General features: G+C 32.8%; 1 protein-coding gene across 2 annotated transcripts in view; it reads left to right on the top strand.

Annotated features, from left to right (window-relative positions):
- The window catches only part of Pde3b (phosphodiesterase 3B), a 179,850-nt gene that overhangs the window by 104,187 nt on the left and 56,584 nt on the right, over nt 1-19,079 (top strand). For both annotated transcript variants that reach the window (XM_078046436.1, XM_005326856.4), the window contains exons 2-3: nt 11,969-12,019; nt 16,969-17,217. In XM_078046436.1, the coding sequence (XP_077902562.1) occupies nt 11,969-12,019; nt 16,969-17,217 (300 nt within the window). The remainder of the gene's footprint in view (nt 1-11,968; nt 12,020-16,968; nt 17,218-19,079) is intronic.

The raw sequence follows: 19,079 nt of genomic DNA, 5'->3' as shown, positions 1-19,079 counted from the left end.
TAAATGATAATTTAATAAGTTTATCATTAATTTACTGAAGTTATTTATTTAGCCTGGCAAGAAAGAAAAGACAAAAGGCCTAAAGTTAGAGCTCTGGGACCCAACAATGTTGGGTTGTTTCAGTCAGGTTTTCCACTGCTGTGACTAGAGGACCTGACCAGCACAATTACAGAGGAGGAAGAGGCTCATGGTTTCTGAGGTCTTGGTCCACAGAAGACCCGCTCCATTCCTCAGGGCTGAAGGTGAGGCTGAACAGCGTGGCCAAAGAGGGTGGTGGAGGGAAGCAGCACACATCATGGGGACCTGGGGGCAGAGAGAGAGTCTCCATTTGCAAGATACAAATATATACCCCGAAGCCATGCCCCAATTTCCTCCTCCTTTAGCCACACCTTACCTGTTCAGTTACCTTTTAGTTAAACCCTTTCAGTGGATTAAATTGCTGATTGGGTTAGGACTCTTACTACCCAGTCATTTCTCCTCTGAACCTTCTTTCATTGTCTCACATGTGAGCTTTTGGGGGACATCTCATATCCAAACCATAACAGATGTCAAAATGCTAAGCAAGGGTTGGGGTTGTGGCTCAGTGGTAGAGTGCTTGCCTAGCACACATGAGGCCCTGGGTTTGATCCTCAGCACCACATAAAAATGAAATAAAGATATTATGTTCACTTACAACTAATAATATATATATATATATATATATATATATATATATATATATATAAAGCAAGACCAGAGAGGAAACTGAAGTAAGTTAGAAATCTGAGAGTGGGATATTCTGGAAGCCAAGTGAGAAAAGTGATTTCAACGGGGAAGAGTGTTCAATTGGGCCAAATGATGTTAGATCAAAAATAGGAATAATGAGAATTGACTGTTGGCTTAATTAAAGACCTTAATGAGCAAATTTGGTGATAAAAGGGCCAAAAGTCTGATAAGAACTTGAGAATGAAAGAAGAGGAATTGGAAACAACCAATATATACAACTCTTCTGAGGAATTTTGTTGTAAGGGGTTAGAGAAATGGAATAGTGGTCTGTGGAAGCACAATCATGACAAGGTATATGTGTCTGAGGTGTGAGAAAGTTGCAGCATTTTTATCATTGGATTGGGATCACATAATAGAGTGAAACAAATTGAAATTAAGGACAACTTCCTGAGAACTGTTTTTCTGCATCCTGTGTTTCCTCATACTGAAAGTAAAGACTGAAGGGTTGTCCTGCCTCCTCCAACCCCCCAGGGAGGGAAAACAAAAACAAAAAACTGAGAATAGGAACTGTTCCCTGCCCTAGCCTGTGTAGCACAGATTAACTAAATCTGCATCTTTAGATTTCCTGCCTGTTGTCCCACTTGGATGCCTCTTCTCTTTTAAATGCTTTCCTACAAAAGCTTTCCTTGCCCCAGACCCTCAGAAGATGGACATTTGAAAATAAAAGTTTCTTCTATCTTCCTTCAAGCTAACTTTAAATAAAATCTATTTTCCTTCCAATTAGACTCCAGATATTTGTAGAGTACAATGAATGGTGGAGCCTAGTGTTTTGTCCTTGTGCAGTAGTTCCACCTTGTAGCAGAGAATCTCTGGTGATATATAACTAGTAGAGTCAAATCTGCATCTATGGAAAGAATGGTTGTAGAGTAGACCTCACACAGTTCATCTGCAGTAACAGAATGAAATGCAGGGTATATCTATACAGGTAATAGAGAATAATTTGATGATCTCATAAGTAAAAAGAAGGTCTAGGTAGAAACTTTTCATTTGTGAAAAGAAAAGTCTCATATAGACAGTATAAATCACTACCTTCTATCATAGTTAAAGGTAATGAAATTGGAGGGAGATTAACCACTGTTCAGATTCTAGCTCTGCCATTTGTTAGTTGACATGTGGAAGAATTTTGTTAACAAATCTCTGTATTACTTAGGGGCTCTGTAAGATGTAGAATTTACTCAGTGATGGTTCAAAAAAGAACATTTTAATGAAGAGTCTCCTTTGTTGGAGTCAAGAGAATAGGCAAGAGGTTAGATCACTATGGAAAACTGTTAACCTCACCTGAGACTGAAGGAACAAGGGTAGAAATTATGTTTTGCTGAAGTTCGAAAACGGATCACCTGGTAAGAGCTGTAGTCTTGAGGGCAGTAGACAGTTGTTGCTAGACAGTGGTACTGCGGAGAATTGGAGTAGCCTTGCTTTCTGTCTCCTCCAAACTCCAGTTTCCAGCTCTTGGCTCAGATTGGCCAAACTTAAGAAAAAACAAGTTGCAGGGTTACTCAGATGATGCAGAATACATAGGGTTAAACTTCCCCAGGGTCCAGAGAAGAGCAAAAACTGGATCTGGGAGTCAAGTGTAAAGTAATTAGTATAATCACTAGGCCTCAACTTCTTCATATATAGAGGGGCTAATTGCAAAATTGCTGTGATTTCACATATGCTGTCAAGCACCCTGTCACACTGCTAACATATGGTACTGTTTAATAAATGATAAGTATACATCATGTAATTTATGGTTAATAATCGTTAAAACTTTAGAAGTAAGCAGATGAGAATTTAAATTCTCTGCCTCTTACTAGTCATGTAACTTTCAATAGTTTGTTGTATAATCTGTAGAGAAATAAGGTTGAGAATTACAGAAATACAGAGAATTCCAGTGAAGATTAAAGGAGACAGTATATGTTAAGTAGGCACACAGAATGCAGTGTAAGTCATCATGAACATCATCATATTACTTGATTAGTAAGAATAGTAAAGAGATTAGTTTCCAAGAAATTACTAGTTCTGCTCTCATTTTTTCTAAATGGGGTTCTTCCTTGGTCTCATTGGGATCAAGGTTACTATCTTTGCATTTCAGTCTAAACTAACTATAATTAATTTAACTTTTTGACTATCCTTTTATGTTTTTGCTTTCTGTTCAATAAACACAGAGAATTAAATGTTTGTCTTCATTGGTCCTAAATTGGCTTAGAAATGGAAAAAGTTGTAAGTGCTGAAATTCAGTTTTATTAGCATAGGTTTGTACATAAAGCTCAAGTAAAATGTCATTAAAAAATAGGAGAGTACAGGATGTTATAAAAGATAATTCAGAGTTTTACTATCAAAAGTATTCTCTTAAATTGCACATAAATTTAACAGTTCTGTAAGTTTGATTTGAGGACACATATATGTTTTTCTTTTTGGCTACATGGGGAACAATGAACTAAAACCTCATTGACGTAATTGAACCTGATAACATCTCCTGGTTGTACTGCTGATGATTCACTGTGGTTTTGGTGGTTTTGTAGAGCTCCATAAAGCATGTTAGACTTACAAACATATTCAAACAGAAACTTTTATCAGGATTCAGCGTTTTAACCACAAAGAGAAGTTCAATTTAAATAAATGCACAGTCTTGGGTTGAACTTTATCAAATCAAGTAACATTTTTTAAAAACAGTATATACCTTGTATGTTACTTAGAAAAAATAGTACTTTTCTTAAAATTAGTTTTAAATATCTAACCACAGTGTGTGAAAAGATACAATAATCTCTAATAGTGTACTATATTTGAGTTTAAAAGGAAACAAATAATACTGAAAGCTCCTAAGAAGAGCAGGTTAAGATTTTATACTTTCATTAAATGATGTCTTATAATACAGAATGTACTGTACCACTTGGCTATCTGCAGTCCACATTTATGCTGTTTCTTTTTTCTTTTTTTAATATTTATTTAGTTGTCAGTGGACTTTGTTTATTTACATGCAGTACTGAGAATTGAACCCAGTGCCTTACTCATGCTAGGCATGCACTGTACTACTACGCCACAATCCCAGCCCTTATGCTGTTTCTTCAACATCTTCAACATTGAAACATAGTCTAGCACATGTGTTTTAACATGTCTCTTTTCTGTGAATAAAAACAACGTGTAGATTTGTAGTTAGTGTAGCACTCTCAGTGTTTTGAAAAGTTCTTCCTTGTGGTACAGATAACTCATTTCATTCATAGAACTGATTCCAACAGACATTTCCCAGTCTATACTATAGTTTACAAAGAAGTCATTAAATAGGAAAAAGTTGCTGGGTGCTGTGGCACATATTTATAATCCCTGTGATTTAGGAGATTAAGACAGGAGGATTACATATTCAAGGCCAGCATGGGCAACCTAGACCCTTTCTCAAAATAAAAAGAGCTGGGGGAGCTGGGGTTGTGGTTCAGTGGTAGAACACTCACCTAGTATGTGTGAGGCACTGGGTTCAATTCTCACCATATGTAAATAAATGAATAAAATAAGGCCCATCAAAGTCTAAAAAAATATTTGAAAAGGGGGGAGGGGCTGGGGATATCGCTCCATGATAGAGCACCTCTGGATTCAATACCAGTACCTCTACCACTACGAAAAGGAAAAGTCACCTTTTATAATATGGTTCTTTCAGTGATAAGCACAAAAGCTGCCTCCTATCTTTTCTTATGTGTATTGCATAAATACCTAGATGATTTAGACTTTGCACATGAGTGTATTTATCTTGAAGTAAAGTAAAATATCTGCTGTGTACAAATGTAACAGCAGTTACTCTTTTACATTGTATAAGGTCTTTTCCATTCTGTGATGTCTCAAAGTGTCAAATGGTAAATACATTTGGAAATTTTTTGATCTGTTCTCTTTCAACATAATGTTTATCATTTGTGTGACTAGTTTTATTACACAGTAATATTTTATCTTATATGCTTTTGCTATGAGGAGCACAGAATTTGGTGCCTTGATTGTTAGTCTCTTCTCTTTTAGGAACAAAAATCTTCACTAAGAAAATATTATTTTTTTTTTCTAGAAAATTCTTTGGGTTTACCAAAGAGGTTTTTGTGTTTCCTGTCATTATTTGATAAAGTTTCAAAATAGACAATGTGCAGATGAATATAAAGAGATTGGATAACCATCTTTTAAAAATCCAGCTTTTAGATAATTGTATCCTAATAACACTTTTGTTTTCATGTGCTTGTGAATATTATCACACATAGAGATGAATGTTCTTTTTATAGTAGAGTCCTGTTCTTGAATTATACTTAACATTTATTCTGATATATATCACTGTATTTATCAACACCTTAGGCTTCAGAAAATTACTTTTAAGTTCTTTCATATTTGGGTGGATATAATATAATATAGTTAAAATGCATATTTAACAGATATTAATAATATTCAGACATGGTACTTTAACTAAGATGACTTTTAAAGAATAAACAGATTTTTGGGTACCTGCCTGGCTGATAAGAATATAGTGGTTATGAAGATGATAATATTGAGATTTCTGTGGGAATCAGAATTAATCTTAATTTCACAGTTATTTGAGGAAAATCTGTTGATTCAAAGATTGTAATTTGATACAAAGTGGATAATATTCTTTTTTTAAAGTATATTTTTTAGTTATAGGTGGACACAATATATTTTATTTTTATGTGGTGCTGAGGATCGAACCCAGGGCCTTACGTGTGCTAGGCGAGTGCCACAATCCCAGCCCGAAAGTGGCTAATATTCTTATTACTGTTTCCTAGTTTAAAATCTTCCTAATATTATAAATGTGTATATGTATTTTTATATGCTTTATATGTATATATTTTACATTTTTGTGTATATATTACATATATACATTTTATTTATACATATAGTCATAAATATGTATTATAAATATATTGTATATAATTAACAATATATAATTATATATACATACTATATATATAAAATAATATGTATTCTAATATTACAGAGGCATTTAGCAATATCTCCAAAATCTTGAAAATCTTGAAGATTTTGCTACTTTGGATATCTCTCCCTCTGTCCAGTGTCATTAGTTCTCTTTACAGGCCTATTAAGTACAAACATGCTCTGGAACCTGCCGTGTCCAATTAAAAAACCATGTCATATACTAGCAGGTATAATTTGACTTCCTCCTTTCCTGTTTGGATGGACTTTACTTTTTTCTCTTGCCTATTGCTCTTGCTAAGGTGTCCAGTATTGTGTTGAATCAAGCGGTGAAAGTAGGCATCCTTGACTTGCTCCTGATCGTAAAGGAAACACTTTAAGCTTTTCCTCATTCAATATGGTGTTGATCATGGGTTTGGCATACATAGCCTTCATTGTGTTGAGGTATGTTCCTTCTATACCTAATTTTGAGTACTTTTATCATGAAGGAATATTGAATTTTATTGAATGCTTTTCTGCATCTATTGAAGTGATCATATGGGTTTTGTTCTTTATTATGTTGATGTGAAGTATTACATTTTGTCATTAGTTCTTCTTTTAAAGAAGAACTTTTAAAAAATTTTGAAAAGTGTAAATTTGCCACTGCCAGTGGTGAAGCCATCTAATACTAGGCTTTTCTTTGTTGGGAAATTTTTCTTATTGACCAAATTTCAGATTTTTTTGGTCTGCTTAGGTTTTCTGTGTCCTCATGGTTCAATTTTGGTAGGTTTTTGGTGTATAATTGATCATAATAGTCTCTAATAGATAGTCCTATTGGATCCCTAATAGTCCCATAATAGATCCCCTTTGTATTTCTTTAGTATCGGTTGTAATACCACCTTTTTCATCTCTGATTTTATTTGTTTGGGTTCTCGTTTTTTTCTTGGTTAGTCTAGCTTAAAGTTCATTGATGTTGATTTCTTTTTAAAAAAACCAATACTTTATTTCATTGGTTTTTTTTTTAAGTCCCTATTCATATTTTATTTTTTGGTAGTAAAGATTGTGAATCCAATGGCATTTTACCACTATACTACATCCCTAACTCTGTATTACTATTATTTATTTATTATTATTTTGAGACTTAGGGCCTCACTAGATTTCTGAGGCTGGCTTTGAACTTAAAATCTTCCTGTCTTGGCCTCCTGAGTCACTGGGATTATAGGTATGTGCCATTGTGCCTATCTATACTCATTTATTTCTTCTATTGTCTCTGTAATTTCTTTCCTTCTGCTTAATATTGGGTTTAATTTGTTCTTGACTTTCTACTTCCTTAAGTTACACCATTAGGTTGTTCATTTGAACTCTTTCTTTTTTTTATTTAGGTAATTATTGATATACACTTTGATTTTAGTCATACTTTTCTATATTATGTAGGTTTTGAAGTTCCAAACCCATTTTCATTTGTTTCAAGAAAATTTAAAATTTCCTTTTCAATTTCTTCATTGACTCCTTGGGCATTCAAGATTGCCTTATTCGATTTCTATGTATTTGTACAATTTGTAAAGTTCTTGTTGATTTCTAGTTTTATTTCATTCTTATCAGAAAAGATATGGGATATGATTTCAGGTTTTTCAAATTTGTTGTAAAAAAAACCTATATATTAGGCAACAGGTTTTGTGGCCTAACATATAGTCTACCTTGGAGAACATCCCATTGACTGATGAAAAGAATATGTATTCCACAGCTGTTAGGTAAAAATGTTCTGTAAATGGCTGTTAGGTCTATTTGGTGTACAGTATAGTTCAGTTTTCATGCTTCTTTGTTGATTTTTTTGTATGGATGATCTGTCCATTGATGAAAGTGGGGAGTTGAGATATCCCCTATTATTATTATTACTGTTATTATTATTATTATATTAAAGACTATCTCTCCCTTTAGATCTAAGAATGTTTCCTTTATATAATCGGTGCTCTGGCTTTATATAATTGGGTGCATATATATTTATAATTATTATTTCCTCTGGTTAAGTTGATTCCCTTTCTGACCTTCTTTGTCGTTTTTACAGTATATTTTAGCATACACACACACATGCACACACACGTGTCATCTTCACTTTTCTTTGGTTTCTGCTTTTGTTAAATATTATTTTCATTCTTTGACTTCCATTCTTTGTGCTTATGAACTGAAATTCTTTTAGGCAACATATACATGAGTCTTTTTTTTCTATCAATTTAGTCTTTTTTTCTATCAATTCAATCTAAATACTTAATTGGGAGATTTAATTAATTTACATTCAAGATTATTATTGATAAATAAAGATATATGCCTGTCATTGTTATTTTCTCATTGTTTTGCATTTCCTTCCTTTCTTCCTTATTTCTTTCTCTCTTACTCATCTTTGTGAATTTAGTATTCTGTATTGTTAATGTTTGATTCTGTTATTTTTCTTTTTTTTCCCCTGCATCTTCTCTACTATGGAATTTTATACTTTGGCATATTTTTATGATGGTAGTTATCATTTCTTACCCCTACTATAGGGCTTCCTTAGTATTTTTGTAAAGTCAGTCTGGTGATAATAAATTTCCTCAATTTTTTTCTTAGATTTGATTTCTTTTTAATTTCTGAAGGATAAATTTTCTGGATATAACATTATTGATTGATAATTCTTTGCTTCCAGGACATTGCGTATATTACCCTAATCTCTCCTTGGTTCGTAAGGTTTCTAGAGAGAAGTCTGCTATTGGTTTAGTAGGAATTCCCTTATATGTCATTTGACACTTCTCTCCTTCTGTTTTTAGACTTTTAACAGTTTGACTTTAATATGCCTCACAGAGGGGCTTTTCTGGCCAAATCTATTTGAGGTCCTTTGAACTTTCTAGACCTAGATGTTCATATCTTTCTGAAGATTTGTATGTTTTCAGCTATTATTTTATTGAATGGGATTTCTGTGCCTTTTCCCCCTCTTTTCTCCTTCAGGTATATCAATATCAATAATGTATATCAATAATGAATGGTAACATTTGTTTGATTCGTGGTGTCCCCTAAGTCTTGTGGCTTTCTTTCAATAATGTCTGTGGCATTATTGGGTCTTCTATGGATCTTCTGCTTACTTTATTCTGTGTGAAATCTCTCTTGATTCAGGGTTGGTCTTGACTGGAAATATGGAATAGTAGATGATGTGTGCTTTGTTACCATCTTTATAAGAACACCTTGAGTCTCCTTTCTGTGCAGAATTCTGCCACATCCCAACATTTTGTCTCAAACACTTCAGTAGATTGGAGTTGTTGTCTTTTGCACATTTTGGTCTTTTTATTGTGTAGGATATCTTGCTGGGCACCTCTAGTCAGCCATTATGCTGGCATATGATCTAAGTTTTTACTCTTAATTTCTATATTTATGATTTTGTGGGCCATAATGCTGCTATAAGAATATACCTAACTGGAATTCCTGGGCCATTTATTTTCTTTCTTTTTTTTTTCCAGAAATTTTCATTTTCTCAAAATCATTTTGATATTCTAGTTCAAATTACTTAGAAGGAGGTTTGTTTGCCAGCTCTTTGTGGTTTTCACTGTGTCTGTTTTTAATTCTTGCTATGAAGGAAATTTTAGCCTAATCCTACTGATTTTGGGTGACATAATTTTGATCCTGTAGAAAGTGACTGCAAATAAGAGTGAGCTGCTGCTTAAGAGCTGATTTAAAACCAACCTAACAAATATAAATGGGAGAAAACCATAGTCGGAGAAAGGACTAGAAGGAGTGAATTTATTAAGAGATATATTATACAACAAGTCTACATTTTCTACAGAAAATAGTAGAGAGATCTAAAACGAGTAAATAGAGGGACTGAAATGGAACAAGATTAAATTCCATTCATGTTTGATTACATCAAAATGAACCCAGCTATTATGTATAACTATAATGGACTAATAAAACCATAAAAAAAGAGTAAGTGGAGAGAAAAAAGCATTGGAAATTGTGAAATTTTGTAGACCTCTAAGATTACAGTTGAAATAGAGTATACATTACTTCTCATGTTAGCAGCTCCTTTTGTGTAGGCAGCCTTGAAATGCTTTGGGGAATGCTTTTAGAATGTAAGCTAAAATGGGATTGCTCTTTTAATTTATCAGCAGATTCCTTTATATCAGTGTTTTTCAACCTCTTTTCTTTGTAATTCCCATGCCTCAACCAGGAGCTCTTTGAACATCTTTTCCCTGATGACCCATCCCTCTCCATTAAATTTTAATAAATAATAATAATAATAATGATAAATAATAAATTTTGATTTATTTCTTCATGTGCAATGTATCTGTTTATGTATTGTGGCCTTTGGAGGGCTAAACATTATTTTAATTGTCAAAATTCACCTGTTTGGAGTGGTGGCACACCCATTGAGGAATGTATAAATACAAATATGTCTCTTGTTAGTAGAGTGCAAATATTTTAAAAGCAATGTTTATTTAGTCATGGATCAAGGAAGTGGAGAGATAAGAAGACAACTCAGTATTACAGTATCTTATTAGAGATATGCTTGAATTAGCAAAAAATAAATTTAATGTTTAGATTACTGAATCTGTTTGATGATATCCTTGTGGAAGAAATACAGAAATAGATTTAGAATACAAATTGCTGACTTGATGCCAATCTCATAGGTAATTTTTAGTGACATATCATAAAACTCAGAGTTCACTCCTGTCTATTTTAGACTATTATTAGTGAACTTGAGAAAACTCAGATTTACAAATGTTTTGATGATCGGAGGAAGATGAATAAGCTTTTGTAGACTTCCTCAATCTCCAAATAAATTTTGACATGCTAAAGTATAGACAGAAGTAAAATATTCCAGTTGAGTCTAAAGAGCCAGTTGTAGACAAATAGCATGGAGAAATGGGTAATAGCATATCAAGTACAAAAGAATCTTAGGGATTGTAAGTTATTTATTAACCTTAGTGTATTTTTAGGAAGCTATGAACATCTTAAGCTTCCCTAAAGAGTTTGTCTAGAATCTGGATTGTATGCTGGTCAAGTCACAACACGAAATAATTATATAAGGACCATATTTATGGTCATATAAAATAAATTTAATGAGTAAATTTAGTAAGTCTGCTAAATATATAACATTTTGTAGCTACAGTGTAACTATTTTGTGGATAGTGGTTCATGAATTTAGTAAGTGGATGTAGAATATCTTGATTTTCTTTGGAAAGAAATGGATTTCTCTTTATTGAAAAGAAAATGATTACTCTTCTTCATGGTGTGGACTAGGAGATGGTGATAATGATTGACAATTTTTTGAATAATTTTGAGTATACTAGCTAAAATAAGAGTTAGCATATTATAGCCCACTGACAAAATTCTGCCAGCAGCCTGTTTTTACATGATCCTGGAGCTAAGAATTAAAAAAAAAAAAAAAAAAAAAAACTTATAAAGTATAAAAGAAACACAAAAACAAAGAAAATGCCATAGACACCTTATATGGCTTGCAAAGTCTGAAATATTTTTATGTTTCTTTTAGGTTTTTCAAATCCTGATAAAATATTGGACCAATGGTAGAATAGGTAACACTTAAAGACTTTTTCCAACCAAAAGATTTAAAAGCAAGGACAAGAAACAAATATTTCAATGTATAGAAATAATGATTATATTATAAATTAAATAGTCTGATATTCGAGTAAGGTCCAAAACTAGAAAATACCAAGTAAAATGAATTAAGCAAAAGGTTGAGACTTATTTATTAACTCAATAAACCTCAAAGAAATTTAGGATTAATAGTAGGTGGCAATTGTAACCTACTAAATTAAAGTCTCCTTGAGTGTAGTAACAACTATATTTGAAAGGGAATCAGCCAGAAAGCCTCTTACAAAGAAAGGAAGGATAAAACTAGTCTGGGGCTAAGAAATTACCATTGATAGCCTAAAAAGGAGACAAACCGGCAAGCAGCCATTACTTATCTGCATATTAGAATGGGTGTGTATTATTTTTATAAATTCATTCTTTTGTACTTAATCTAACCCCAAATACAACAAGATTTTTAAAGTGCTTTTCACAAAAATGCCTTGTTTGTAAAGAAATAGCTCCACCCGTTGACACTGGTTTTAAGATGATGGATGATAAGACTTTGCAGAGGGTGGGGAAGGGAAGAAAAGTTTGATGATATTCAATTTTTCTTTTGTATTTAGTGATTGGATGTAATATTGGATTTATATTTTACTTTAAAGTTATTTTAATTTTAAGTTGTTTGAGATAGCTATAATTAAGGAGACTAAAATTTGTCTTTACACATATTTGTTCATTTATTTCTGGTTGGTAACCAAATGAAATTTTTTTTTTCCAGATGATTCTTTGGGATTGGGACTTGAAGCAGTGGTATAAGCCTCATTACCAGGTAAATATGAGTGATCCACTAATAACTTCTATCTGTAATGAAACTTTTGACTTTTAAAATGAAGTTACATTCACGAGATTTCTGTGCCATAAAATTTTCTTTAACTGAAGTAAACTGGCAAAAGCCTTCACTGAGGTGAATTAAAAGACAAAAACAACAACCTAACACAGGAAAAACACAAGAAAAAAGGAAACACGAAATCAAACTTACATAAATATTTTTTAAAATGTTGCTAATATAATCTGGACTCAGAATAATTTAATATTTCCAAATTCAGGATGAGATTATTTTTCTTTTCTGATGTGGTGTTCTGATCTAAAGAACATAAGCAGAGTTAAGGTCATATATGAGATGAAGCAAAAGAAATCGCAGAATATCTTATTAGGAAAGTAAAAACACCTTTCATATTTTGGTAAACATTTTATTGAATTATACATACAGAAAAGTGTACAGCTCTGTGAATGTCCACAAGCTGTACATCCCATCTAAATAGTACCTATTTGAAGAAATGGAGAATTATGGTATCCCAAAACCCTCACTTATGCCCCACTGTCATAACCTACGTCACTAAAGAGAACCTATCCTTACTTCTAGTAATTAATTGTGTTACAAATCTTAATGTACATTAAGGTTAACTATTTGACCATTTAAGTAATATACATCCATGGCAGAAAAAATGAAAAATAGAAGTATAAGTAAAAAAGAAATCATCAAGCAATGACTGTTATAACTGCTAATGTTCAATGTGCATTTTATAGATCTTTTCCCATTACTAATGTGTGTGTAATCTATTCTATAAAAATTGTATTATCATGTTCAAAATGCTGTTTTGAAACCTTATGTTTTTTCATAGTAATGGATTAACTAATAAATATTTAATCATCTGTGTTACAGAAATGTTACCTATTTATTTATTTCACTAGTTGTTTCAAAACCAATTTTTGAAAAATGAATATTCATTTGAATAGCTGGGTTTTACTCTTTAAACAGTTAATGTAACAGCTACAATAGCCCCTACAAATAAGATATCCTCTGGCCTTCATATAAAATCATATAACCTTTGCAGTCAGATGCAATCAAGGAGAAGCCACACCTCCTAAGAAGGGGATAGTTCTTTGACCTATTATAGGGTGGCTTTACCAACAGATATTCAAAAAGATACTCAATTTCTCATTAGAATAATATCTAAATAACTGATAAAATCTAAAGAATAATAAATGGTATAGCCAAGATAATAGACTTTTAGTCAGACAGATTGGTATATATCAAGCCTCTCTGCCCTTTTTATCTCTTTTTCCTCTTTCCCTTTCAAATGGACAGTTTTTAAAAATTGAAATGTAATATTCATCTATGAAAATGCACACCTCAAATGTACAACTTGATGAATTTTCTCAAAATGAATATACATATGACCATCATTCAGATTAAGAATTCAGTACCTCAAAAGCCCCCTTATACTTTTATTCTCGTTAGTTTCCCCCAAGCATTATAGCAATCCTGATTTCTGCCTTTACAGCTTAGTCTTTCCTGTCTTTGAATTTTATGTAAATGGAAGTGGTTGCATGTATTCTTTCTTTCTTTATTTTTTTGGTACTGGGGATTGAACACAGGGGCACTCAACCACTGAACCACATCCCCAGCCCTATTTTGTATTTTATTTAGAGACAAGGTCTCACTGAGTTGCTTAGCACTTCGTCATTGCTGAGGCTGACTTTGAACTCGATATCTTCCTGCCTCAGCATCCCAAGCCTCTGGTTACATGTATTTGTTCTACTTCTTTCTTTTCAGAAAAAAAAATCTGTGAGATTAATTAATGTTATTACATGAAGAAGCAATTTATTCATATATATTCTATATAGCATGTCATTGAATGAATATATTACAATTATTTATTTGTTGTGTAGGTAGGCAGACATTTGTTTTATTTTCAGATTTTTCTCTTGTAAGTAATGATTCTGAGATACTCTCAATACTCTTTTGGTTGGCTATCTATTTTGGAGTTGATTGCTAGCTCAAGACTTTTGTCCAGTTTTCTTTTACTTTATTCTAGACGGAGTGTATATGTGTATATATATATACATGTACATACATACATATATATACATATCTATGTAATCTGTGTTGACTAAAGATTTCTTCAGGTCTGTGGCTTTTTATGGTATCTTTTGATAAAGATATTCCATCTTTTAATAGAGAGCTAATTTGTTAGGCATTTCCTTTTTGGTTCGTGATTCTTACGTTGTTCCTTCTCCCCCTCCTCCTCTTTCACCTCCTCTCTCCCTGCTTCTTTCCTTTCCCTACCTTCCTTCTTTCTCCCTTCTTGTTTTGTAAGAGCTGGAATCTCAAAGTTGCCTGGGCTGGCCTCTAATGCCTAGACTCAAGTGCTTCCTCCTTGCTCAGCTTTCAAGTAGTTTGGGACTATAAGTTCACTTCACTGTTCCTTGCTTGTTCCATGTTCTATTTAAGAGCTCTGCTCCCAAGGTCATGAAGTTTTTCTTCTGTGTTACCTTCTAGAAATTTTCTTGTTTTACTTTTTATTTTTAGATCTGTAATGCAGTTGGAATTAATTTTTCAGTTAAGTTTGTTGGTATTTTTATAGTGTGATAGGTAGCTTATGATAGTCGTCCCCCCCGCCCCCCATCCATGGTTATCCAGTTGATTCAGTTCTGATTTTTTACTTTCAAAATAGAGATCTTTTGAGAAATTCTACTGGGTTTGGTTTCTCCATCTCTTAGCCCCTCTGCTTATAACTTTGCAAATTCCCTCAGGGGAAAAGCAGTTAGGAAGTTAAGCTTACTTCTTTTTTTTCATTAGTCTGGATCTTGCTTAGCCTTTCAGGTTGTCCCTGCCTTGATCCTGTGAACTCCAAATTTGTTTTCCTAGCCCCTTGAGACTACTGAGCGCTCTATTCTGGTTCCTAGCTCCTTGACTGCTTTGCTTCTCAGCCTGTCTGCCCTGTGCCAATTCCTTGAGGGAAAAAGTAGTACAGAATGTTGGGTTCACTTTTTAAAAAATTTTTTTGAAAATTATTTATTTGTATGTGGTACTCAGGATTGAACCCAGTGCCTCACACATGCCAGGTGAGTGCTCTGCCACTGAGTCACGACCCTAGCCCAGGGTTCACTTTTATCTTAGCTCTGGTTCTAGACTTTTTTAAACCCTGATGCTTGATTGTGCTATGTTACCTTGAAATGTTTGCTATTAGTATTTTATTTCAGCTTTCTAGTCGAAATTTTTTTTTTCTACAAAGGATGAGAGAGCAGGTATTTTAACATTAAGGCAAGGCATGGCCACTGCCACTACTGAAACTGTTCATCTTCCTTTTCCCCTCTTTTGTTCCTTTCTGCTCCTCCTCTTTGCTCCTTCTTTAATAACCATTTAAAATGTAAAAACTATGCTTAGCTTTCTGTCCAAAATCAAGATTTTGTCAAATATAAGTCAATGAGAAATAAGAATTTAAGTTCAACTTTTAAAATTATATTAAATAATTCAAATATTTAATTTGATATAAGTCTGTTATGTGCATTTCTCTTTTCACCTACAATAAAAGCAAAAGTCTTTGTCACAGACTTAAAAGAACTCACACAAAATGTCCCTTTCTTTATTTCTTTTTGCCCCTTCCACTGATCTTCTATTACTTTTTCCTTCATTTACTCTGTTGCAGCTGTACTGGCCTTTGTGTTGTTTCTCAACAAAGCCAGGCAGGATTCTGCTTCTGGATCTTCACACTTGCTAGCCTGTCTCTGTACAATGCTTGTTTCATATCTCATCAGGTCTTGACATAAATTCAAAGTGAGACATTCCCTGACTACACTCTCTAAAATTGCATTGCTTTTCCATTACTTCCTTTTTCCTGCATTTTTCTTTTTAGCCTGCTCAAAACCTGTATGACCCTTCATTACTTAGCTTGGAGTCTAGTGGTCTCAAAAATTTGTGCCTTTGTACGCTTATTTTTTTATTGTTCTTTTATGTAGCCTGTTCTTCAGCAATTTCATGTTGCCTGTACATCCCTATATTACCACTTTTGTACCTTTATTTATGTGCCTTTCCTTCTTATGTAATGAGCTTACCTGATACATTTTTCTTCAGTTTTACTGTAAAAACTTACTTTCCCCTAATATTTATAAACAAAATCCTACCACAGTTTTAGGGCTCAGCTGAAAGACTACCCCTTCCATAAAATTTCTCATAATCATTCAGCTTAAACTTTTCTCTTATGAACTTTCACACCATTTTTTGGAAATTTTATCTTATGTTTACCATAATGTTAATAGTAATAATACTATTTATTGTTACACTTCAAATATATTAGTAAATGCCAATGTGCTTGACATGTATTATCATATTTAATTCTCACATCAGCCCTTAAGAGTAAATGCTTTTACCTCCATAGTGCATTGAAGAAACTAAATAATGTTCAGATGTTAAATAATTTTTTCAAGGTCACACAGTGTTAAAGTCTAGATTTCAAACTCTGGAAGCTTTGCAATAAAGCTGTTCCTATGCTAAATGGCTTCTTAAGTGAATAAGGCAAATGAAAGAAATGATTTATATGTTCAAAATAAATTTTGGTAAAAATGAAAGAAAATTGTTTATAAATTAATGAAATGTATAAATTATAAACAAAGTAAATATAGATTTAGTTCTATACTAATTATAAAGTAAATCAGTAGTAATGCATTCCATTAAAATGAGGTAAGCTCATGAAAAATGAAAAATTAAAACTTATAGTATCTACGGTATTGTAGCATATATCAAAAAATTTAAATTAGAATCATACCACTTATTATATACCATTTATGTCATTCAGATGAATAAAAGTATATATTTAATAGGATTAGATTACTTATGCATTATGAAATAGACATTGATTTAGAGTAGAGTTAGTTTTCTTAAATGTTAAGTTTTTTTGTGTAAAAAATACATAATTTTACTCTTTTCTTTTCTAGAATTCTGGAGGTGGAAATGGAGTTGATCTTTCAGTGCTAAATGAGGCTCGAAATATGGTGTCAGATCTTCTGAGTGACCCAAGCCTTTCTCCACAAGTCATTTCTTCCCTACGAAGTATCAGTAGCTTGATGGGTGCATTTTCTGGGTCTTGTAGGCCAAAGATTAATCCTCTCACACCATTTCCTGGATTTTACCCCTGCTCTGAAATAGAGGATCCAACTGAGAAAGGAGATCGAAAACTTCACAAGGTTAAAATACAATTTTAATCCTATTGATAACATTGAATGATATTTTCAGATTAAAATTTCTTCTTTTTTGGGAGGGGAGGGGGATTGAACTCAGGGGACCTCAACCACTGAGCCATATCCTTAGCCTTATTTTGTGTTTTATTTAGAGACAGGGTCTCACTGAGGTGCTTAGTGCCTCTCTATTGCTGAGAGTAGCTTTGAACTCCTAATTCTCCTGTCTCATCCTCCCAACCCACTGGGATTATAGGTGCATGCCATTGCACCTGGCTAAAACTGCTTCTTTTAAAGTTATATTATATACAATTTCCTTTTGAAGGATCAACCTTTTTTACCTTTTATTGACCTGCTTTGGACTTTATATGAAGTTTTATAAACTCAAATAATTCTAGATGAATATTTAGGTTTTTTTTTAATAATATTGGTATAATTAGGAGTTAGAGCTTGTATGTATATTATTATTGCTATTGTTGTTAAGAAGTATGAACAATAAATACATTTATTTCTGGGCTTGTATAACAAACTCATATTAATCTGTTGTACTCTTTAGAATCCAGAAATTGTTCTTTTGAACCCCAAACCATAAATGATCATTCCAATATTCATTTTATGAATTACACAGTGTTACTTAAAAATAATTTTCATGAACGCTCTTTCTCCCTCACCCATTTAACCCACTGGAGATTGCTATAAACCAAGAGGTACTGATTTTTCCATTATTAGATACGGAATTAATTTCTGTTTATCAGTACTACAAAATAGGATTTCCTTTAGGAAATAATATTACTATTCTAAATAGGTATATGTTATGCTTTTTCAGAGTGCTTTTATTTGTTTTATTTGATTATTATTAGGATCTTTACCATTATCTAAAACCATAAAATTAGAAACATTTAGGGATTATCTTAGTTCAGCTAATTTACCCTATAAGTAAGAAAACTTAGAGAGGATAAAATTAAAATTAGTTAATTTGTCAATTCTAGTAGTGAAATAGAACTTAAAAAAGGTAAACACAGTTTTTGGAGCTATTTTGATCGGATAATTTCACTTTGTCCAGATCTTAGCTTTAGAGTTTAGAAATGCTGAAAAGTTTAGTGAGCAGAATTAGAGAGAAAGGATTTGAAAATTATTGATTACTCTCTGGATCATGAGTAGTTATGTGATTCTTTTATTTACTTACTTATTTATTTATTTAGGTACCCGAGATTGAATCCAGGAGCTGTCAACCACTGTGCCACATTCCCAGCCCTTTTTTTTTTAATATTTATTTTTTAGTTGTACACAGTACCTTTATTTTGTTTATTTATTGTTATGTGGTGCTGAGATTCAAACACAGGGCCTTGCACGTGCTAGGCAAGTACTCTAATGCTGAGCCACAACCCAATCCCAACAGCCCTTCTTAAAATTTTTTATTTTGAGACAGGGTCTCGATAAGTTGCTTAGGGCTAAGTTGTTTAGGGCCTCACAAAGTTACTGAGACTGGCTTTGAACTTGCGATCCTCTTTCCTCAGCCTCTGAAGCTGCTAGGATTGCAGGTATGCACCACAGTTCCCAGCTGATTCTTTTATTTCTAAAGTTCATATAGTTGTGCCTGCAGAACTCTCTTTTTTTTTTTTAATTTATTTTATTTTTTTTATTGATTGTTCAAAACATTACAGAGCTCATGATAAATCATCTTTCATACATTTGACTCAATTGGGTTTTGAACTCCCATTTCTACCCCAAATACAGATTGCAGAATCACATCTGTTACATACTCACATCTGCAGAACTCTCTTAACAGTGGAACTTAATTATGTAACTTTAATTATTTATTTAGCATTCTACCTCATAAGAAAAAGTTTAATCACAACATTTAAAAGGGA

This window comes from Ictidomys tridecemlineatus, chromosome 4, assembly GCF_052094955.1.
Source record: "Ictidomys tridecemlineatus isolate mIctTri1 chromosome 4, mIctTri1.hap1, whole genome shotgun sequence".
Taxonomy (NCBI): domain Eukaryota; kingdom Metazoa; phylum Chordata; class Mammalia; order Rodentia; family Sciuridae; genus Ictidomys; species Ictidomys tridecemlineatus.
This window is presented reverse-complemented; position numbering and strand designations above follow the sequence as displayed.